Below are 22,455 nucleotides of genomic sequence, written 5' to 3'. Positions count from 1 at the left end.
AAGTTCTCCAATACTTAGGATCGTGGTTTGGCAGTTTTGCTTCATTTCTTTATAACTTGTACCCTCTGTATATTTACAATTTTCTCCATACACCTATACACACCTATAAAACAAACCCTCTAAAGTCTATATCAAAATGGCTATTTCACAGACAAACACCGACCATCAAAAAAGAAAGATCATTATTTTCTCTGGTATGCAAAACCCTAGCCTATACCATCGGAACTGTCCAAACCCTACAATCATACAATCCCAACCACAAAGCCCTGAACTAATACCCCTCCCTAGACTTTGACGGGACAATCTTCCTACAAGACACCGGCCATGTCCTAGTAGACAACCTGGGCTGCGGCGCAGCCTACCGCAACAAACTCGAAGAACAATTCAAAACCGGCGAACGAACCTTCCGCGACATCTCAGACGACATGTGGGGATCCCTCACCATCCCCTTCGGCGACGGCTTCGACATAATGGAAAAGAACCTCGAAATGGACCCTGGCTTCGAAGAGTTCCACCAATACTGCGTTCGGGAGGGTTTCCCCTTCAACGTGATCAGCGCAGGCCTAAAGCCCGTTCTGCAGCGCACGCTGGATATCTTCCTAGGCGAGAAAGAGGTATGTTAATTGTCATCATCAATCTCCTTGCCCCAATCACCAAGTCAATACCCCAATAGATCAATTGAAATCAATTGCATCCATCCCCCACAATCATCACCCACTAATTTTCCAAAATTTCCAACAGGCCTCCTCAATCCAAATCGTCGCAAATGACCTAAAAGCCCCAGGCGGAATCCCTTGGAAACCCGTCTGGCGCGACAACACCGAATCGGGACACGACAAAGGCGAGAGCGTGAACCAAGCACGCACAAAAGCCCAAGAGGAGTGCGAACCGGACGAGATTCCGCTCATCGTATTCATCGGCGACGGCGTCTCCGATCTCGCCGCGGCCCGCGAGGCAGATGTCCTCTTTGCTCGTCGCGGTCTGCGGCTCGAGGAGTACTGTATTGAGCACGGTATCCCGTATACTCCGTTTGATAGCTTTGCGGATGTTAAGAGGGAGGTTGAGGCGATTAGTCTCGAGGATCAGAGGAAGACTGGTGGAGTTGGGAAACCCGTGCGGTATAACCCGCGTGCGAATATGTGGAGAAGGATTTCTAGTAAGGAGGCTGTATGTTTCCCTCGTCTTCCCCTTGCATTAAAAGAGAAAGAGAAAAAAACAGGAAGGACTTTTGCTAATGGTGGGGGTATTGCAGGTTCCCACGCTTCTGGCTACGGCTACGCCTTCTCAGGATGAGAAGATGGCGCTTTGGCCGGATTATTTCTCTGAGCCTAAACAGACTCAGACTGAGCCGACTATTCAGGAGTGAGTTTCTTCCTTGGGGAGTTTGATGGATTTTATGGTTTGATGTTGTCATGATCGGATTTCTTTTTGGTTTCGTTTTTGGCATGGAGTGGGTGTTGGTTCGATATTTCCAGTCATTGCTACCTCGAGGTAGGATTCTTTTCTTCTGGGGTTGTACATAGTGCTGTATATCGAGATTGGGTTGTATGTATATATACCTAGTTCTGTATAGACCAATTGCATATAAAGCTTATCAAAAGGTGCATGGCCTGTATAATTGAACATAAAGAAAAGAATCGATATACTATTAATGCTAAGGATAAGGATATTAATCAAACCAATACAGAAAATCTCATAGAACCAATGAAAAACGCATGACAGTCATCAAATCAAAAGAAGAAAGACTTAGAACTGTCTGTCTATCAAACCACAATCTGTTTAGTCCGTAACATCCAGAGGCTCGACATTCCAGATACTATCAGCGTACTCATTAGTAACGCGATCCATAGAGAAGAATCCCATACGCGCGACAGAGGTAATCGACTTGGCCAGCCACTCCTCCTGATTCTTGAAGGCCTCATCGACCATCTGGTGCGTGGTGATATAGGAGTTGAAATCGTCCGAGACGAGGTAGTAATCACCGTGCTCTTCGATCGAGCTTATGAGCGCGGAGAAATCGGCTTTTTCGCCGAACACGTTGTCTTTGATTGCGTCGAAGACGCGCTGCAGCTGTGGGTCCAGCTTGAAGTCGCCGTAGAAGTGTCGGTGACGCAGGTCCTCGACGTCTTCAGCGAGGTTGCCGAAGAGGAAGATGTTCTGCTCGCCGATTTCGCGGGTGATCTCGATCTGTGGGTTGTTAGTATTATTGGGATGGAAGCTGGATATAGGATAGGTGGAAAGAAGACTCACGTTGGCTCCATCGCAGGTTCCAATGATCAAACCGCCGTTCAGGACGAACTTCATGTTGCTCGTGCCGCTGCCTTCGGTACCGGCAGTTGAGATGTGCTCGCTGATATCCGAAGCAGGGCAGATAATCTCAGCCTTACTGACATTGTAATCCGCGATGAAGATAACCTTCAAAAGGTCGCCAATCTCTGGGTCGTTGTTCACCACATCGGCCACCTTGTTGATGAGATGAATAATGGTCTTCGCCATCCAGTAACCGGGGGCTGCCTTGCCTCCGAAGATGGAAACTCGAGGCACCACTTTCTTCTTCTCTTCGGCTGACATGGCTTTGATACTCAAGTAGCGGTGGATAACTCCAAAGATGTTGAGCTGCTGGCGCTTGTACTCATGGATACGCTTCACCTGCACGTCAAAGAGCGCATTGGGATTGACATCGAATCCGGTGGTGGCCTTGATGTGTTTGGCTAAGCGTAGTTTGTTCTCCCGCTTGATGACTGCCCACTCCTCGCGGAAAGCCTTGTCGTCGACAAAGGCCTCTATCTTGTCCAAAAGTGTGAGGTCCTTTAGGAAGTCATGGCTTCCAAGTTTCTCTGCAATCAAAGCAGACAGCCTGGGGTTGGCCTGGTGGAGCCAACGTCTCGGGGTGATACCATTGGTAACATTGGTGAAACGGTCTGGTCCATAGATCTTCACAAAGTCTTTAAAGAGAGTAGTCTTGAGGAGGTCTGAGTGCAGCTCGGCTACACCGTTGACTTTGTGAGAGCCAATGATGGCTAGGTAAGCCATGCGCACCATCTTGGGATGCGACTCTTCAATGATTGAGACGCGCGACAGGATATCCCGATCATTGGGGAACCGCTTCTCAACGGATTGCAAGAAGAACAGATTGATCTCATAGATTATTTGCAGGTGTCGCGGAAGCAGGTTCTGCATCAGTGGGACAGACCATTTTTCCAGCGCTTCAGGAAGGACAGTGTGATTAGTATACCCGAAGGTCTTGGTCACAATGCTCCACGCCTCATCCCATTCCAAGCCCTCCTTGTCAATTAAGATGCGTTGCAATTCAACAATTGCAAGGGTCGGGTGAGTATCGTTAAGCTGAATGGCAATCTGATCAGGGAACTCGGCCCAGGCTCGTTTCGTCTTCTTGAACCGCCGAACGATGTCAAACAACGAGGCAGCACACCAGAAGTACTGCTGTTTCAGACGCAGTTCTTTGCCTCGCTCAAGGTTATCATTGGGGTAGAGAACAGCTGAGATTGTTTCAGCTCTCTGCTGGTCCGCCACTGCACTTTCATAGTCTCCAGCATTGAACTTCTGGAAATCGAACTCTCCGCTGCTAGCCTTGCTAGACCACAGGCGAAGGTTGTTGGTGGTTTTGGTGCCGTACCCGGGGATGGGGACATCATACGCGACGGCTTGAACAATCTCACCATCCTCCCAAGAGTGCGAGATCCTGCCACTCTCATCCTGGTATTTCTTGACGTTACCATAGAACTGGATATCGACTGTGATTTCGTGTCGCGGGAATTCCCAGGGGTTGTTATCCAGCCAGTAGTCTGGAATCTCCACCTGATATCCATTGACAATCTCCTGTTTGAAGATACCATAGCGGTAACGTAGGCCATATCCCCAGGCTGGGTAGTTTAGTGTCGCCATACTGTCCAAAAAGCATGCCGCCAGACGTCCTAGACCACCGTTGCCTAACGCAGCATCGTGCTCCTGGTTGATGACGTCCTCGACGCGGAATCCAAGATCGCTCAATCCATCTAGTATCATCAGCGATAATCCCGATCACAGATATTCCCGGCGCTTACCTCGAGCAACATCCTTCAAACCAACATTCAGCATAGCATTGTCCAATGTACGTCCCATGAGGAACTCAAGCGACAAATCTACACGCGCGATTAGCCATTGTCTTCTGCCGACGGGAATGAACACATACAGTAGACTCGCTTCTGATCGGTAAAAGTCTGACGCTGCTGAGTCTTGTTCCACTCAATGATCAACCGGTCTCTAAAAGCAAGCGCAGTTCCCGAATACGCGGCCCTGTAGAACAATTCCCAGTCAGCGAGAACCGCTTGCATCAAGGACACAAATCACATACAACTCATCGCAATTATACAGCGAGCGAGCGAGGGTCGTTTCTATATGGCGTACGAGATCTTTCTGTGTGGGTCGTTAGACCCGAAGTGTTAAATACAGACGTAAGTCGAACTCACCTCGAATTCATCTTTAGTAGCGAATTCAGTAGCCGACTAAATTGACTCGAGGCATTAGCATTTCAGTCTTGAATCTTCCATTTCGTCTCAACATACATGTTTCCTCCAGCTGTGAGAGTCATCATGGTCAGTCCAACTATAAGCAAGTACTAGGGACCTCGGGAAGGCAGGTACGGCACTCACGCTTCTCGTAATGGCTCAGGAATGCTGGCTTCAACATTCTTAATCTCGGCAGGCCCCAAGCCGGTGAATGTGCGCTTGTGCTTGGGACGACTAAATCCCGGGCCGACAGGACCCTGGAGATCGCCAATAGGAGCTCCTACGGAGAGTCTTCGCTCCCGACGGGGTTGAGTTGGTTCGGCCGGTTCGGTCGGTGCAGCTGCATCTGGGATGGTTGACATTATGAAAAGAGGAAGGGGTGAATTGGAATTTGGAGAGCTGTAAGCTGGAGAAATTCCAGTACAGAAAAGAAAATACACCAGCAAGTACTTGGCTACTTAAAGAGAAAAGAGGGGGAAGGGTCATGTCCATGTAGTCATGACTTTTAGAGTGACACCGGACGACTTTCTTTTTTTAGTTCGTTTTTGGATTTTGGTAGTTTTTAGCCTGTTTTTGGAGTACCACTACATATATAAAATATATAAAATACATAGAAATATGTCATATACCTATTATAATTGCTATACAATCCTTGAAATACTTCCAATACTTGATTCTACAAAGGGTCCGTGCAGATGACTATAAATGCTCAAGAGTCTAAGACACATCATGCCATTTTCAACTTAATCTTGGAAGTTCTCTCCCATAGTCTTGCATAGTCTTGCATATTAGAATTGCTAAAAGCCAATATCAATCAAGGGCCTAGAACCCCTCTCTTCGGCTCCACAGCTATTATCTTCCTATCCCGGAACATCCATCCCCAAATCTCTCAACCATCAACCACCAACCATTAAGCCCATACCTACGCATTCCATTTTTTTTACTACTGCGTGATTATAGTCCCCACCTCCGAGCTCACCAGATGCCTACAAACCTAGATACCCCGCGAACGCCAACGCACAGACGCATTGCATGAAGCGCGTACCGTGCGCCGACGAGGCCCCAGTGTCTACCATGAGTTGGTTCTAAACCTGGGGTAACTTCCCAGATGCATTACACGAGGAGATAGAAATTTGAGAAGGTCTAGCCTGCGGGGCTTTGGGGACTTCATTCTCAGGAAAATTGTTAGTGGTGGGAATGGTAGTTGCTATGATGTGGGTGGCTGTGTGAGGGGATGAGGTGCAGGGAGCTGCAGGGGGGGTGCAGGTGGTAAGAGGGATATTGTAGAATCGCTGGGAGAGAGGTCGATATATTTCCTTGGTTCCTTGTAGAGGTGCTTCCTCTACTCTTCATCCCGTCCCCGAGCTAGATATCAACCTAGAGGAGCTAGAAGTTGGCCGTCCAAGCGCAAGAGCTTCACACGATTACCATCTACGCCACGCACATCTACGGCAAACAGCATACAGGAACAAAAGCAGACTCGAATGGGAGTAGTGATATATTGAGGCTCAACTATACATAAATAAGCCCGGGCCACGTCCCAATCCCAACTCCGTTCCACCCGACCAAGGATCCGGGAGGATCATGATCTGGCACCCATAGACATGGCCCATGCTCAGCGATCCCGTTTTCGGTATATGCAGTAAGATAGATTAGAGTCCTCGAGAGGTTGAAAGAAGAACGCTTCAGAGATAATGGACAAAAACGGAGAAATCAGAAAACATCAGACGTGGAAGCGCTTGCAATCACAGGTTAATAGTGAGATGAAATAGGGGAACAGGAACACAGGGGAAAAGACACACAAAAAAAGAAAAATGGGAGAAGAGAAATTAGAGGGAATAGATATCACAGCAGGAACATGGCAATGTCGAAAATAAGAAAACCGCCATGGTATGCATGAGAGAGACTGGAAACAAACCTCGGGGGAGACAAGGCAAAGAAAACATATAAAGATATAGTGAAGACAGGGCAAAAGAAAGCCCATTGGGTTGATGCATACCCCCTGATGATCATCGAGTGCACGAAAAGAAAGTCCGGAGAGTATCCAGTCCCGCTACCGGGTTCTTGCCCGGCATTTTCGAAATTGGCTGTCATACACTCGTTCCGGGGCTTAATCATTGAGGAAAAGGCACATGGAACAGAAACAGTAGCATAGTTGACTGCCCGAACATGCTACTGAGACCTTTATGGAACATAGATAGGAAAACCACATTAAGTACCAAATGGGATATCCCCAGACCAGAGCCAGCGCCTGGGAAATCAGCCGAAAAAGCCATTAAGGCGCCATCAACGCCTGCAGCTGGTCAAAAGCAAAGGAAAAAGACGAAAAGGGTATGGTATGAGTGATCGTTGGAGAACTGTTCGGGCAGTCTCCTAAAGAGGGGAATCGGAAAACACCGAGAGCGACGTTGAGAATAGGGACGGTGTGTGGTCATAAGGTTGGATTGAGACAGGAAAGTGTGCATACGCACAGGAGGACACTTGTGTGACTGGGTCCTCGGGGTATATTTCAACGACTATAGAATGCCTGAGTCTTTCAGGGCATTCTGCAGGATAGTCTCTTTGACTGCTGCGAAGACCAAACGGATATTTGAGGTATCAGTGGCTTGGGTGAGACTAAAGGGGGAGGGGGGAAATAATCAGTCAGGAATCACGGTGCGTGAGAACAGGCACTATTAGGATCATGTGAACTCACTGTGGGTACAGGTTCAAGTGTGCTCGATTCACCTGGTTGAATCGCCAGAGAAGGTACTTCGCGGCACGGTGCACGTCGTTGCCGCCCGAGTAATCAGGGAAGTAGTTGCTCAGCGGTGATCGAGGCAACTTCAAGCGGAATAAATCAACTTTGTTCAGGAAAAGGATGATACTTGTCCGCATGAACCACCGGGAGTTGACCACGGAGTCGAAGAGGACCAAACTTTCCATCATGCGATTCTGCCAAGGTCTGTCAGTTCCGGTGTAGTACACTTGGTGTATTGAGACCTCATACCTGATTGCTTTCTTCCAGTAGTACTTGATCATATTCACTGAGCGCAACACAAAAGATAATGGACGTCACGTTTTCGAAGCAATGTATCCATTTCTTTCGCTCACTGCGCTGGCCGCCCACATCAAACATGCTGTGGCTGGTTAGAGATATCCCAAATCGTGGGTGTCCAAGACTATTTTCACGTACTGTATGCTCAATTGGCCCATTGTGAAGCGTGTCTCATAGATACCGGTGGTCTTCGTTCTGGCCCGGAGTACATCTGAAACGTCCGGGACATAATCGGGGGCCGTTATTCGTTTCGCTTCCTCGAAGAAACTGATCATGGGGTTAGAACTCGGTCTTGGGGTCAGGGGAAACGATAGGTAGGACTTACTATGGCGCCGAGTCCATCAGATAAAATTCATTTTGATGTTCCAAAACTGTTGATGTACACGGGTCGTTCCAGAGATATGTGATAGCGTCGCCGATTTTCGAATCGAGCGAGGTGTTGGGATCCGGATCCACGTTGTACTCTTCCAGAAATGAAATGTAGTCCTGCACTTTCTGGCTGGACGGTTCGAGCTGGAGATAGTGATATGCCCCAATGAGGGCTTTTGCGCAATCCAGGAGATTCTTGTAGACGGTCAATCGATAGAGCGCAAGTTCTTCCACGGTGTAACCATTTTGGTGGATGATCTTCATCTGTTTTACGATCGTTGATTTCCCGCTTTCTCCAGATCCTGCGTTTGAAAGTCAGCCAGCCATCCACTCTCCTCCGAGCCAATGTCGGGATACCTACCCAGGAGAAGGATCTTGCATTCCTTTCGTAGCCGCCTAGAATCTTCTTCTAGCTTGCGATCGATCTGTTGGCTTCGCTTCTTCTGTTCCGCGTCCCCCGCGGACTCTGAGCTAAAACACGACCCCATTGCGGAATCCTCAGTGACCCAGACCAGCAGGGAGGAGACTCATCAACCACGCGCAGGAACAGAATGTGCCGGTGAAGACGGCCGGAGCCTTCGTTTGCTAAGACTGCCAAGCGCCACACACGGGGAAAGGATCAGCGCGACCGGGTGTAGAAATGGCGACAGATAGGATCGGAATCAATTCCAGTGGGAGGTATGTTGAGAAAGATGTCAAGGCGGAAGGTTGAGGTTGAAGGAGTTGCGACAAGCGAGTTTGGAAGGAGAGTTGAAGTTCGGGTATAGCGGTTAGGATGGGGGCGGAAGGATAAACGCGGAGAATCAGGGATAAGTTGGGGACATAAGATGTTGAGAGTTTGAGTAATAAAAGGTAAATAGTTAAGGGCAGTTAAGTATAGTAAGGGTAGTAAGGGTAATAAAAGTGTCAAGAGTTTAAAGAATCAGAGAGTGTCAGTGCGACCCATCGTCATGCTGGGGGAGTGGAGATGACTTGGGGGGAGAAAGCTGTAAGAAATGATGAAAAATACATGTACGGTTTCAGCTTACATTTGCACAATCTGGTAATTAATGTAATTCACCCGTTTTCTTCCCTTTTTTTCCCTTTTTTTTCCTTTTTCTGTTGTGGTTGTAAGGTCATTTATATCTTTACATATGTATCTCTTTTATTTCCAAGGTTGTATATTTGAGCTTGATGTTATACATATGTATGCATTTACTTCTTTTGTCTAGGTAATATACCTACGGAGTAGGTGATCTTAAACTTGGAAAAAAAAACCCGGGGGAAATTGGGCACGTTCTCCTGTCAGATCCCACCTGTAAGGTATGACCAGTATGATCAGTATGATCTAGTATTAAATTCTCCAATTCTCCTTTTTTTAGCCCGGGCAATAATCGCAATCACAATTGTAATACTAGTACTCCTATAAAAGAACGTTGTTTAAGCGACACGGAGGTTCTAATTTAATGGGGCGCCACCAGATGACTTGTCTGTGCGATCATGCGTTCTTGTCACTTATCAATTAGATATCAGTTGTTCCGTCTCAAGTTCAATCATTTTTTATATATTATATATACATGTATACGTATGTATAAATTTACTACGCATTCGTCCAAATCTCTGATCAGGAGTTCTGTACTCCGTTTCATACTCTTTCAACCCACTCTGGAGCTTAAAAGTGGAGAGTGACGCAAAATTTGGGGCGTTGCCTTAGGCAGACAGGCGGGGCTGTGTTGCGATCACAGGTCTTCGGTGTGTATCTGACATCTATGTGCGTACTCCGTACTCCGTAGAACAGCTACATACTCTCCATTATTATATATTATAGGGGCTATGGGTTTGCTCTAGATAAACTGCATGTTGCTTTTAATCTTCCACTGGCTTATCTCGGATATGCGGTGAACCTTGGAACCCGGGCACTGACCTCTCCCCTCAGGAAGTCAATTCAGCCTTGTAGGCAAAATGTACGGGGCTGACGGGCAAAAACCAAGGCTTGAAGGCTTGTTGATCTTGATATTGTTAACACCTAGGCAGGTGTGTGAAGTAGATGTAATCATCAGGCACCTTGAAGAATGACTACATATATATTTTCCGAAGGTTTATATATGCATATACGAACGTGCCCTCTCCTATCAGATACGTCCACGGAATATGAAACGCCGAAAGGTATCTCCAGAGTTTAAAATGAGCTACACCCCCTATCCAGTCACACATCATTCAAAGGTCTTTGTTGCATGTCTTTGTTGCGTGTCCGCCGTTGCATTTTCGCAGTAGCGTGGCAGGCATTGTTTCACATGTCTCAGCCTCCAAATATGCATCCGCATCAGACGGTGACAGAGCCCGAGTACCCCCGTTGAAACTAATATCTAAGCCAAGGTCTCTGGTTAATTCCCGCCGGGGGTGGCATTGTATATGTCCATCACAGTAGGGTACATATTCTAGGTCCTTTGATATATTTGTACAATGTACCATTGTGTAGGATGTAAGATGTAGTGATGATTTGGAAAATAATGTCGCAAGCCAACAAGACCACGTCATAGAAGATCGGAGCAGACCTAGTTGGGAAAGGGCACTCTATCGTATATTCGATATGCAACATATGTTGGAGGGGTGCGCTCTTGTTCTAGACCTGGGAGCGGTTGGAAGCGGTCCCTCTTGTACGGCATTGTTACCCGGGACAAGTTATCGGACCCATAAGAGCATCAAAGAGGAAGCTATGGTAGAGCTTATATACATGTATGTAGAGTTGATGAATTTTGATGTTTGATCATATCTGCTTTGATTTGAAGGGTGAGGGGTTATACTCTGACCTGCCAAGGTTCTACATAAGAGGCCCAAGAACTCTCCGTATACTTGTTCTCGGGCGAGTTAAGCGCAGATTTAAAAAGATTAATATAGGTAGTAGATCAAACTTATTGAATTGACCTCTACATAAGTTCTATTAGTTTATATCAACAATATTATAGAGCAAGAATGTTGCAAGGGAAGCATCTTCCGGGATAAAGACCGGGGTCTGGGCCGCGTGGTTGTGGAGCGAGGGCAACTAACCTTGGAAGTTCAGAACAGCTGGACATGGAAGAATGTTATTGTATATGTATGCATGTGTATATATAATGTAAAGAGTTGCAATAGTACCTAGGTATATACTATATAGCAATTGAATGTATTATGAAAATGAAATAATAAAAAAATCCAATATATACACCTCCAGGGCTGGGCAGGCTCCAGGCTGGAATCTGCTGAGTCATCACCAAACCGGGCCTCCAGGGCTTTCGCCAACGTCATCGGCCTTGTTTTCTGCGCTTTTCACCCAGTCCCTTCCCCACACCTGTTGCCAACACACTTGCTCTCTTCGCGACCCCTTTCTTCTGGTTTTATTTTCAAAGCCTTCATCTTCTCTCGCTTTAGTCTTCTTTGACTTGAAATTCTTCTTGGGATTTTCTCTCTTTCTCCATTTATCTGCTTGCATAACCCCCCCACCTTCCATCATGGCGGAATTCGTGCGTGCCCAGATTTTTGGCACCACCTTTGAGATCACCAGCCGGTTCGCAATTCCCTGTTCTGCTTTATTTACTACGGGCGCTTTCGCAGGCGCATCCAGGGGAAGATTGGTGCTAACTTGATTTCTAGGTATACGGAACTGCAGCCGGTGGGAATGGGTGCTTTCGGACTGGTCTGGTATGTTGTATTCTGTGTCGCACAAGACAACCCTCAAGCCTAAATTACATGCTAACAAGGCCATTACTGCAACAGCTCTGCCAAAGACCAATTGACTGCACAGCCAGTCGCAGTTAAGAAAATCATGAAGCCCTTCAGTACCCCCGTTCTGTCCAAGCGAACCTACCGGGAGCTGAAGCTGCTCAAACATCTCCGCCACGAGAACGTCCGTACTCCATCAAATAAATAAATCAGGCTTATTTGCTGACACTCTGCAGATTATCAGCTTGAGTGACATTTTCATTTCGCCTTTGGAAGACATGTATGTTCCCCTCATCTGCAAGGCGGGGTCGAACGGTGTAAACTAATGACCACAGCTACTTCGTCACCGAACTTTTGGGAACTGATCTCCACCGACTTCTTACTTCACGACCCCTTGAAAAGCAATTCATTCAGTACTTCTTATACCAAATTCTGGTAAGATTTCTACGGGAATAATAGCCGGTATGTCAGAATCTAACTTTTTGACAGCGTGGCTTGAAATATGTTCACTCCGCCGGTGTGGTTCACCGGGATCTGAAGCCCAGCAATATCCTGATTAACGAGAACTGTGATCTGAAAATCTGCGACTTTGGTCTTGCCCGCATCCAGGACCCTCAAATGACCGGCTATGTCTCAACACGATACTACCGCGCCCCCGAGATCATGCTCACCTGGCAAAAGTATGATGTCGAGGTAGACATCTGGAGCGCAGGATGCATCTTCGCCGAGATGTTGGAAGGAAAGCCACTGTTCCCTGGAAAGGACCATGTCAACCAGTTTTCGATCATTACGGAGCTGCTTGGTACTCCTCCCGATGACGTGATCCAGACCATCTGTAGCGAGAACGTGAGTAGTTATTCTTTGTTTGGTGACGAAAATATGCTAATATATGATGATCCAGACCCTCCGATTTGTCAAGTCCCTACCCAAGCGCGAGCGCCAACCCCTCGCAAATAAATTCAAGAATGCCGATGCCGATGGTACGTGATATTTGGGCCGACTATGGGGATTATGAGCACCACGCTAACTTGCCTATCTTATCTTAGCGGTTGACCTGCTCGAGCGCATGCTGGTTTTCAACCCGAAGCAGCGCATCCAAGCCCCTGAAGCATTGGCACATGAGTACCTGGCACCTTACCATGACCCAACTGACGAGCCTGTTGCGCAAGAGAAGTTCGATTGGTCGTTCAATGATGCCGATCTGCCCGTAGATACTTGGAAGATCATGATGTACGTGCTTATTTATTATCCCACCACGATTCTTTTTTACTGATTATCCACCACTACAGGTACTCGGAAATTCTCGACTTCCACAACATTGAACAAGGCAATGAGGCCGGCCAAGCCCTGGTACAGGGAGCAGTGCAAGGCAACAGTACTGGACAGGCATTCGCATAATGGTTTCACGCGAAATTTCCCTAAGAAACGCTCTTCTGCCATTGAATTCCAGTCTCAAAATTTGAAGCCTGGCCCTATTTCTGTTCAAGGGTGCTACGAAGCTAGCGTTTTCACTTGTGTTTTTTACCTTATTTTTTTATTTCCTATTTTGTTCTTTTTTTTGTCTTGGTGGAAGTCATTGTCCATAGCTCTTCCGGCGTCGTTAAGAATTGGTTGGTGATTAGGAGAAATCATACGGGGGATCTGATTTAGTTCAGCGATGAAGCACCTCATAACCTTTAATCCTGTGAAATATCTACGCAATCCAAGATATTTCTCCAGAACCTATATCACTTTTCCTTAGTTAACCCTGGAGGTATACCTGTGGACCTGTGATGTTAAGGCCCTCCGATATTGGCGGGGCTACCATTCACCGCCCGCTCCCCGAGCGATAACCGTATCAGCGATGTTCCCCTGTTTGCGACAATCGTAGTTCCATGGGAAACCTACATCGAGGTTTTGGAGGAGAAGCACCTCTTTTCGACATATTGAAAACCATTCATTCGAGCTATTGAATCCCAGCATTTTAATTGCATACCTCACAGTTGAACCGGATCTCTTGTCGCAAGGTTCGGCGCTATGGCTGTTCAGCATAAACAAGACCCAATTGTCTTGGTTATAGATTTCCACCATGCACGGTGAGCCATGAGACACTCAAAACTCCCCGGGCTCGTATCTTTGAAACCAAGACGAAGATGGATCCATAGTGGAACCTGGCTGACTGAGACATACCCCTGTAGCGGCCCCGAGATTGAGCATTGCATTGCCGACGAAGGAACCGACCCAGCAACCGAGAATGACTGGTCTCTCCTCCCATTCATGGCCCTATCTGACGGGGCACATCTGTAAGATACCCCCGTCTCTGACAAAGAATTCGTTCCCTCCCCTTTTTAATCTCTTCAGGCGCAAACCCGTGACGAGGAGAGCCGATTTGCGCCAGACCATCTGACTTGTCGGATTTCAGGTCGACCGAGGAATTCTCATACTTCACACTCTGCCGAAAGGCCGCGCCAACTATACCAGAAACCTCCCTCTTTGGCATCGCCTGCTCCCGCCAGATCGATTCGAGTCTGCTTATCAACCGCTCGGCCGATGTGACTCGGTCAACGGTACAAAAGGCCGTCGTGGTCGTGACGGATAGCCCGCAGCGAGTTGGTCAATTGCGCGAGAAGCTCTCCGTGGTAACTTCGGCTTGGTTCGCGCAACGGTATGTGGAATATCGAATATACTTTTTCCTGGACTATTTGCTTTCCCGACGCGCTGGCACGGGATCGGGATAGGACCCGGCTTTGAACGAGGACAGGTGGCTAATTGAGTACTCTTCTTTATAGCGACTTCTCGGATGTCGATATCTTGAAGGTATGTACTTAGCTGTGATGGTGTATGGAATGAAATGCTGACATGGATACAGAAATTCCGCGAGGGCTTGGTAATTGCCCTGCTGAATGATGGCCCAAAAGACCAGAACTTGGGTAAGGATATCATCTGTTCCGGTATGTGTGAAATGTGCTAATTTATGAAGGCCTTTCGCTTCGGGAGATGATTCACGAATTCAAATTTCAGACTTTGGTTCTTTTTAAGGCACTACTGTTGCAGCCCAAGATGCTTTTTTTCGGGACGCGCTGTGAGCGCTTGTGCATGATCCAGTTCTCACTTATATCTTTAATACCCGGCCTCATCAACAGCTTGCAGGATTGCGCGGATCCTGCTTTTGACACCTACTCTCAGACTGTTGAGAAACCAACGTCTCTCAAGACGAGCGACAGAAGCTCCTTGTTAGCATACATGGGGCTTCCACTGCAGATCTTCGGAAAAGGCAGCATGTTTGGCCCCTACACACCTCTCCAGTTGCTGGATCTGCTGGCGGATGATGGCACAAAGTCATATGTGGTTGGCTCAACAAACTCGCTACTTCTCCAGCAAAAAGACCGCTACAGTGATATTCTAATTAACCTCGACGAAGACAGTATCGTCATAAATTCTCCTTCTCTCCGCAGTGCCCTAGTCCTCTCTGCGGCCGATAGACGTTGGATTGACATACTCACACAAATTGTCAATGACACTTGGGACGAGGAACATCCTTCACAACCCAAGACCCTTGGTTTCATGGGCTCAGAAGAATTCATTCGATTACAGTTCGAAGAATATTTATTGGCATTATTATCGTCCATGAAATATCACGAGGAGCTCTACCCATCCGACGTCGGAGAATCGGGGCATCGCAGCAGAACCCAGCTGCAAAACCTTAACATTGAAGGAGACCCGGCCATCGACTTCAATACGGAATTCCTGAACCAGTGGAAAACCACATCTAATTACGCCCTGTTTTCGCGACTCACTTCAGATGCGCTCCTATTTTCCATCACTGAGCCACGACACCCAAACGCCGGGGGCCTGACAATGGAAGATGTCCAAAGACGACTTGCACAACAGGTCGCAGACCTGCACCTGGATGAGCGTGTCCGCGAAGGCCGCGAGGCCCTGAACCGCCACATCTCAACCGGACAAAAGAAAGTGAGCGCCGCATTCACAAGCTTCTGGTCCGATATTGAAACAATGCGTGAAGCGCAACGCAAACGCAATGAAGAGAAAACCGCATCCCAGTCGCAACGCACCTCCATCGACAATGAAACCCCGACCTCGCCAACCCCCTCGTCACAAGATCCTGCCGATGCCTCCTGGTTTGCAGGCCGCCAAAGGCCATCCGTCGACATGACACAGGCTCAAGCCTCCGTGACCGTAGCCAGCCAAAAAGCCGGCTCCTATCTCAGCTCATGGGGCTCATGGGCGAGCGAAAAGCGCCGCGAATGGCAAGAGAAGCGCGTCACATCCCCAAACCCGAACCCCACTCCCAATGCCGAATTGACTTCACCATCCACCCCGGTCTTGTCCGTCGTTACCGAAACAGCCGAGCTGGACCGCGGCCGTCGCAGTTCTGTCCAGCATAATAGTGAAGGCAACGATAGTTCCGAAGGGGGTCTTACTCGCAGCACCAGCCGGAGAAAGAGATGGAGTAATATCCTGCTCAGACGCGACAGTGGCGAGTTCCAGCGTCACGATGATGTTTCCACGTCCGATTCTGTCGAGGCTCCCTTCCCCAAATCCCCTCTATCGCAGGGATCCCCGGCTTATGCAGATGATGCGGAGCACAAGCAGACGGAGGATGTTCTCCAAGATGGAAAGACTGCTAGACATGATACCGTTGATGCGGATGGGTTCTCCTCTGTGGCTCTCACGCCGAATGAAGGCCTGGGGTTGAGTTTGGGGACTGAGGAAACCCAGACCCAGAAGGAACTCACACCCTCGAGTGGTGTTGAGGTAGATACGCGGCCTAAGGACTCGGTGACTGCACTCCCTGTCAAAGAGGAGGCGCATCTAGTCCAGAGCAAAGACTCGTCTGGTACGAATTAGTGCGCTGGATTTGGGAGGCTGGGGTTGATTTGCATTTTTCGCATCTAGGATGATTCAGTACATTGTGGACACCTTCTGTCTTCTGTTCTTGTTATCTCTAGCTTTGCATAGCATATACATTCTAGCACTGTTCACTTGTTGATTATACATAAATATACACAGGGTCTGGTTAGTGCTATGCATATCCATCCACTGAATAAAATATTGAAGTGAAATCTGTTCTGTGTTCGATCTCGATCAGCGTTGTTTGTGTCTGTATTTTTGTCTGCATTGCATGTCATTAGAATAGTCCGGGCTGTCTTGTGGCTGTCGCCTTGTTTCGCATAGGGCTAGGAGAATGCCTTTCAAGCCTCTACCTAAAAGGTTGAGGGTTAACATATCATTTTAACCCTCAACCTTTTATTGTGTGGTCATGGTGTTTATATGGGGCTAGATCTTCGAACCTTCAAAGCCCTGATGGGGAGCGACGTAGAACATGATCATCAATTTATTACATTTTAGGATTTCAGAGAAAGGAAAAGAGAAAGAGCAAAGAAAATAACTAGGTCATCATTTGTTTGTCGTTTCAACGCTATGAAGAAGCATAAAAGAAGTCGCCGACACAATGAAAAAGAATTCTTATGCTCCTATCAGCCTGATTCCATCCGCCAGCTACCCATTGCTGGAGTCCTATCCTGGACCAGCAGGGGCCCCATGCCCCCCTTCGCCCTGGCTTTCCATCATGAATGGAACAAAAGGACAAGAAAGGGACGCAGGAAGCCAGCCACTGGTGTCGGAAAGAGACAGTAGCAAAAGCAGAGAGCAACAGAAAAAAGGGAATAGAAGCAAGTTGGTTGTGCAAGATTTGAAAAGGGGGAAGAGTTTAGTTCGATTTAAGCAATGTAGGAGATTTCATCGCCATCCATGCGCTCAATGTAGTCCTTCTCCATGAGGGCTTCAATGTTCTTCTTGATGTCGGGGATCTTGGGTGGGAAACGGGACTTGACCTGCTGAATAACCTCCTGGACAAGCTGGACGTGCTTCATCTTCTTTCGCGACTTCATGATTCGAACAATGGCGGACTACAACAAGGTTAGGACAAATGGACTATGTGGGGGTTGATGATTAGCTGGGATACATACCTGAAGCAGAAGCTTCCTGTCCTCTTCTATGGTTTTATGTGTATCATCGGCCTCAACCTTTTGCTCAGACTTGATCTGAATGTTGAGGTTGACTTTGACCTTCTTGCTTTTGAAGTTGTAGTTCAATGTGAACGATGTGGAGGGCTCAGGTTTAGCGCCCTCGGGGCTGGCGATGAGGACCTTGGCCTTCAGCAGGATGCTGAGGTTGGGGTCGAGAATTTCAGTAGACAGTGTGGTGGCCTTTTCAATCTCGTCGTAGGACAGAGTGTCTGCTTCGTTGAAAAGAAGCAGAATGCCCATCTGGTAGGTCGACACCTGGAAAGTGTAAGGCACTTTGGCGTTCTTGATATAGTTAGCCTTGATTTCGCCCTTGCATAGCTGCCAAAGCCATGTCAACTTTCGGCCGCTATGCTTGTCAAAGTAGAATGTCTGGAATCGTTCGGCGGTCTTCACTATCTCCGGTGGTGCGAGGAATGGTGTGGTTGGGGCATTGAGGGGCCAGAAGCCAGTTCCCAAAATCTGGAAGTGGGCATCGGCCATTCTCTTTCGGTCATCATCTTCTAGCACTTTGTCTTGCCAGACCTTGTAGTTGTTATTGAGATCCTTGGAGATCTGCATGTCCTGGAACATGCGTTGCAGCTTGTTGGTATATTCGAAACCACACGCCTCCTTCAGCTTGCTGATCATGCTTGTTTCAGCATCATCAGAAACAGAGCTCACATGGACCAGACGCTTCGCGAGGTTCTTGGAATAGAACTTCTGGAAGACGTCTTTGTCTTCAATGTACTTGAAGACCGTCATAATCTGCACTAGCATCTCCTCAAGCTCCGACTCTTCAGCCGACTTGGATCCCTTCTTGAGCAGTGAGTCTGTGTATTTTGCCAGTAGCTCGGGAGACTTGGAAGAGCTCGTCTTGCAGATACGGTTTCGGTTGACAAACTCTCGGCAGGCGTTATCAAGAGAACGCACGAACTCGGCCTCGCCATTGAAGGCCTCATCGACCAAGCTCTGGTACCGTGTGTGGACCTGCAGTAGGGCATCAACGTACAACTTGGGCTCGAGTGTTTCTCCCTCTGAAGCAACCTTCTCGACAGCAGCCAGACCGGCCCGTCTCACGTGGTTCTCGAAAGTTGTGCGCAGGGGATCCAAACCCTCCTTGATCCGTGACAAGAGTCGATACATACGAGCAAGATCCTCTTGGCGTTCATTATCCAGCAAAATTTGGAACTCGTCGCGAAGCAAAGTTGAGTGGGCGGTGACGAGAACAGACAGACAGGTATCGGTCAAGATCTTGGTGACATCTGGGTGTAAATACAAACCGACCCGAAGCTTCTCTTCCTCTAGACGAGCTTCTGCCTTCTTCATATATTCCACCACGCTGTTTTCGGCCACAAACTGCCGTGACTCATTTTCGTAATATGTTTTGGTGGAACTGATGAACGGCTGCTGGAAGTAATGCCGATAGACATCCAGTGTTGACTTAGAGCTATCATTCTCATCCAGACCCAGCGAAACGAAGGAGTCCACAATGGATTTAATCTGCGATTGCTCGATGGTTTCTCCATTTCGTTGCTTCTCAATCAGATTCAGAACAGCGTCCATGACCTTCTCGTGAACTTTTTCGAAAAAGTCCCCTTTCCATTTGACCAAGTGCAGGGTGTAAACATCGTAGACGTTTTTCTTACCCTCGTCGATCTCACGCTTAACCCAATGACGATTCAGGTAGCGAAAGAGGTGGTTCACGTACTTGGCGGCGGTTGTGTAGCGGTACCACTCACGAATGTAGAAGCCAAGCAAGCCTTCTTCGGTGTGGCTCTGTGATTGTTTGTAGACCTTACTCAGATGGGAGGTGAGGTATTCGCCGAGTAATTTGTAAAGTTCCTCGCCCAGTAAATGAGCTATAGTCCAGGTCAGCTCATATCGGGAAGCCGAGGGTGCGGCATGAAGGGGAGAAGACCAACCACCACGTTGTCCTTGTAGGCCTTGACCGCTAGCGACGGCCTTTTGGGATGTGCAAAAATTGTGGACAGCCCTAATATCAAATTGTGAGCGCGGTTCTCGTCAGGCCAGAGGTAGGATCGAATCTTGAACACACGTGTATAAACCCATGTACTAGATAAAAATAGTCAGTCAGCCTCTGTTTTCAAACACCCTCGCAGGTCAATAGTCAGTTGAACAGCATTTCACTTACAGTCTTCATATCGATGCCTGAATCAAGGTTGAGCATGACGCTCTCGATTCCTGTTTCGAGGAATGACCAACTAACCCACAATTAGCCCCGTGTTAAAGCAGATCGCCAATCATTGTCTGCTCACGTTGATTCAAGGTCATCCTTGTGAGGTACCGGCGGCATCGCGAGAGACATCGCGGTTGCAGGGGAGTCAGGTGGGATGCGGAAGAAGGCGAGTAGTCGAGACTGAGGGTCCTGGTCCACTGGTGAGTAACGCGCTCTTAACTCTCAGCAGTAACCAACAAGTTACAGATCATGGATATTACCTCAAGACGGTTGTAGCGCCACACGTCACGCCTCAAAGATCTTCGGGTGATCAGATGAGGGTAGGCGCCTGGGAGAGGGAGGGGTTGGCAAAGGCGGGGTTCGGACAGTCGAAGAAAACGAGTGAGAAGACGCAACCCTCCTCGGGAACTTCTAGATCAAAAATTGGAAAAGAGATTAGGTAGAAGAGGGAAGTGATGAGGCTGAGATGGACCAGAGCGTGGGGATGGCCTTGTTGCCGCAGGCGGTGAGGTGGCGGAGCTTTCCCGCCAAATCTACATCATCGGCTTTGATGCTTCGATCATAGCGACATTCAAAAGGATAGATCAAATGTTATTTATAGAAAATTCTCCTACACAAAAGGGTGATTTTATCATACCATATTTGAAGATACTCTTAAAAAGACATCTAAAAAGAAAATTCAAGGAGATCACCAAAAAGACATGCCCAAGCCGCATCAGCAGACTATTCTTGTAGATCATAAATATTTTTGGGATACGATAATATATATACTTTTGAGCTGTTCGCCTACCATAAACCTGTCTCTATCCTTGTATCACAAAATATGTCTCCAGTGACACTTGATCCATAGATTTATTTCTAACTAGTATTAAATCAATAAGCCGAAAATGGCTATCTTGGACGCTAATATAAGCTCCCTACCTAATCCATTCATGGAATTTTGGAAGGTTTGCCAAAATCTTAGTCATCTCAACATCACATGCGAATGATATTCTTTTGATCAGACCACCCTCTTCACACTACCTATGTTGTATACTACGAAAACCTTTGTAGTAAACTTTGTGATACTTGATCCCAATCGTGTAATACCCTCAGCCCCATTGCTCTCTTTTTGTTTTTGGCTCTCTTTTTTTTTTTTTTAGGAAGTCATTCTATCCCTCTACTGCTGCCCACCATAACAAACATACAAAAATACTTGTTGTTTGCCCTGGACGGAACCAAACGAGAGGAAACTTTTACCTTCGTGCGCAAAGCGCACCCTTAGATCGATAAAATGTGCCAATATGGATGAGTGCCTACTGTCTAGGAGCTCATCTGATTGAGAAATCAATAAATGACTTCCCGTGATTCCTAATATGTTACAACAAGTGCCGGAATTTTCTAGAAATTCGATATGACTGGTAGTTATAGCTAGAAATGAGCGGCACTGAACTTGATCTTGACCTTGCCATAATCGTCAGCCATAATCGTCATAGATAAGTCAATATCCCATTGCCAACAGAAGTGGTCGTTAAGTGGTTTAAGGTCTAGAATCGGTAGAGGTCACACCGCAATTGCGATATGAAACCAGAGGTATTTACAAAAAAGCCTGCGATATTCCTTGGTATCTGTCTACTCTACCAGTCACCTACTCACAATGTATGGCTCTCTACCTTCGGCAGTATTTTCTTTTCGGGATATCCATCCATCGAATACACTTATATAAGCACTGGCTTGTTTCCCTTGGGAGTGTTATACACTGTTTATTTGACTATTATCCTATCCGCCTATGACTCAACCCCAATTTCCGGATTTCCCGGTCTCGAACTCTGAGCGTTCAAGACGGTTATATCCAATCCGTAGAATCCATATTGGTCAGAAAGAAAAAGCCTTGGAAAGAGGTCAATACTCGGGGGTGGATGATATAGTAGAATGGATAGAATATTTTGAGTGATCAGGGGCCATTATATTAACCTATAAAGTGCCTATTTAGGTAGTAGATGGATAGTTCATAGTTCGAGTTTATATTGACTGCCCCACTATAAATGACGTCACCTGAAGTAGATGGATGCCAGGATGATCCAATTCAATCCAAACTCCCTTTCTCCGCGCAAAAGCAATGCCAAATAGAGAATCGTTATGACCATAACTCCACTGTCAAACATTCAAGTGACCACTCGTCAGATTCCTGAGTGGTATCATATACCGAACACTTCGATCCAATCAAAGCCGCTCATGATATACCATGGAGCCTTCAATGCCACATCCACAGAGCTCGAGGAACACCTGGAAACAGTAGGCCAGGTTGTTCCTCAATGGGTATATAGCATGTACAGCCAAACCCACTTCCACTCCACAACGCATGAGGTGCTCGGGGTCATTTCAGGGAGCGCGCGTCTCTGTTTTGGAGGCGAGGGGAACCCCGAGCGATTTGAGCCAATGGTGCAGCGTGGCGATTTGATCATTGTGCCTGCGGGGGTGGGTCATCGACTCTTAGGGGACCTGCATGGGAACCAGGAAGAGTTCCAGATGGTCGGCGCATATCCACATGGGAAACAGTGGGATATGTGTTATGGGAAGCCAGAAGAGAAAGCAAAGATGCAGAAAATCAAGGATGTGGCTTGGTTCCGTCAAGATCCGTTGTACGGCGTTGACGGTCCTGCTTTGCATGTCTAGCTA

At 47.5% G+C, this 22,455-nt stretch overlaps 7 protein-coding genes across 7 annotated transcripts; 4 read left to right on the top strand and 3 right to left on the bottom strand.

Moving 5' to 3' along the window:
* Positions 1-136: 136 nt before the first annotated feature.
* On the top strand, positions 137-1,366 carry N7487_002474 (uncharacterized protein; the record flags this gene model as incomplete). The annotated part of the gene is made up of 4 exons (XM_056870221.1): positions 137-194; positions 289-614; positions 742-1,167; positions 1,253-1,366. The coding sequence occupies 4 exons, from the start codon at positions 137-139 to the stop codon at positions 1,364-1,366; spliced, it is 924 nt and encodes a 307-aa protein (XP_056735005.1).
* Positions 1,367-1,779: 413 nt separating this feature from the next.
* Positions 1,780-5,035, bottom strand: glpV (glycogen phosphorylase; the record flags this gene model as incomplete). The annotated part of the gene is made up of 8 exons (XM_056870220.1): positions 4,653-5,035; positions 4,566-4,578; positions 4,470-4,505; positions 4,355-4,416; positions 4,193-4,296; positions 4,065-4,142; positions 2,251-4,016; positions 1,780-2,187 (listed from the first exon to the last, which is right to left on the bottom strand). The coding sequence occupies exons 1-8, from the start codon at positions 4,868-4,870 to the stop codon at positions 1,780-1,782; spliced, it is 2,685 nt and encodes an 894-aa protein (XP_056735004.1). The 5' UTR covers positions 4,871-5,035.
* Positions 5,036-7,024: 1,989 nt separating this feature from the next.
* Positions 7,025-8,402, bottom strand: gpaB (guanine nucleotide-binding protein subunit alpha gpaB; the record flags this gene model as incomplete). Its single annotated transcript, XM_056870219.1, has 6 exons — positions 7,025-7,124; positions 7,204-7,442; positions 7,498-7,627; positions 7,684-7,812; positions 7,871-8,216; positions 8,276-8,402. The coding sequence occupies 6 exons, from the start codon at positions 8,400-8,402 to the stop codon at positions 7,025-7,027; spliced, it is 1,071 nt and encodes a 356-aa protein (XP_056735003.1).
* Positions 8,403-11,381: 2,979 nt separating this feature from the next.
* Positions 11,382-12,990, top strand: sakA (mitogen-activated protein kinase HOG1; the record flags this gene model as incomplete). The annotated part of the gene is made up of 9 exons (XM_056870218.1): positions 11,382-11,437; positions 11,524-11,571; positions 11,647-11,776; positions 11,829-11,872; positions 11,928-12,027; positions 12,082-12,438; positions 12,494-12,572; positions 12,639-12,822; positions 12,882-12,990. 9 exons carry the CDS (start codon positions 11,382-11,384, stop codon positions 12,988-12,990), a joined length of 1,107 nt encoding a protein of 368 aa, XP_056735002.1.
* A 618-nt stretch (positions 12,991-13,608) lies between these two features.
* Positions 13,609-16,440, top strand: N7487_002470 (uncharacterized protein; the record flags this gene model as incomplete). The annotated part of the gene is made up of 6 exons (XM_056870217.1): positions 13,609-13,667; positions 13,770-13,874; positions 13,994-14,236; positions 14,361-14,388; positions 14,441-14,501; positions 14,552-16,440. The coding sequence occupies 6 exons, from the start codon at positions 13,609-13,611 to the stop codon at positions 16,438-16,440; spliced, it is 2,385 nt and encodes a 794-aa protein (XP_056735001.1).
* Positions 16,441-17,128: 688 nt separating this feature from the next.
* On the bottom strand, positions 17,129-20,161 carry culA (cullin culA). Its single transcript, XM_056870216.1, has 6 exons — positions 20,058-20,161; positions 19,877-19,986; positions 19,753-19,822; positions 19,657-19,673; positions 17,562-19,593; positions 17,129-17,501 (listed from the first exon to the last, which is right to left on the bottom strand). Exons 2-6 carry the CDS (start codon positions 19,924-19,926, stop codon positions 17,313-17,315), a joined length of 2,358 nt encoding a protein of 785 aa, XP_056735000.1. The 5' UTR covers positions 19,927-19,986; positions 20,058-20,161; the 3' UTR covers positions 17,129-17,312.
* A 1,754-nt stretch (positions 20,162-21,915) lies between these two features.
* On the top strand, positions 21,916-22,452 carry N7487_002468 (cupin domain-containing protein; the record flags this gene model as incomplete). Its single annotated transcript, XM_056870215.1, has 1 exon — positions 21,916-22,452. The coding sequence occupies one exon, from the start codon at positions 21,916-21,918 to the stop codon at positions 22,450-22,452; it is 537 nt and encodes a 178-aa protein (XP_056734999.1).
* Positions 22,453-22,455: the final 3 nt, after the last annotated feature.

This window comes from Penicillium crustosum (genome assembly GCF_028827405.1).
Source record: "Penicillium crustosum strain IBT 35664 chromosome Unknown utg000001l_segment0_segment0, whole genome shotgun sequence".
NCBI classification, from domain to species: domain Eukaryota; kingdom Fungi; phylum Ascomycota; class Eurotiomycetes; order Eurotiales; family Aspergillaceae; genus Penicillium; species Penicillium crustosum.
Note: the sequence above shows the minus strand (reverse complement) of the source record. Positions and strands in the feature narration are given on the sequence as shown.

Bases quoted from the DNA above. Each gene is read 5' to 3' on its own strand.
- culA (XM_056870216.1), bottom strand. From the start codon at position 19,926: ATGTCTCTCGCGATGCCGCCGGTACCTCACAAGGATGACCTTGAATCA. The intron at 19,823-19,876 runs GTGAGCAGACAA...ATTGTGGGTTAG, and splicing joins AAGGATGACCTTGAATCAAC to TTGGTCATTCCTCGAAACAG. The intron at 17,502-17,561 runs GTATGTATCCCA...ACCTTGTTGTAG, and splicing joins ACAGGAAGCTTCTGCTTCAG to TCCGCCATTGTTCGAATCAT.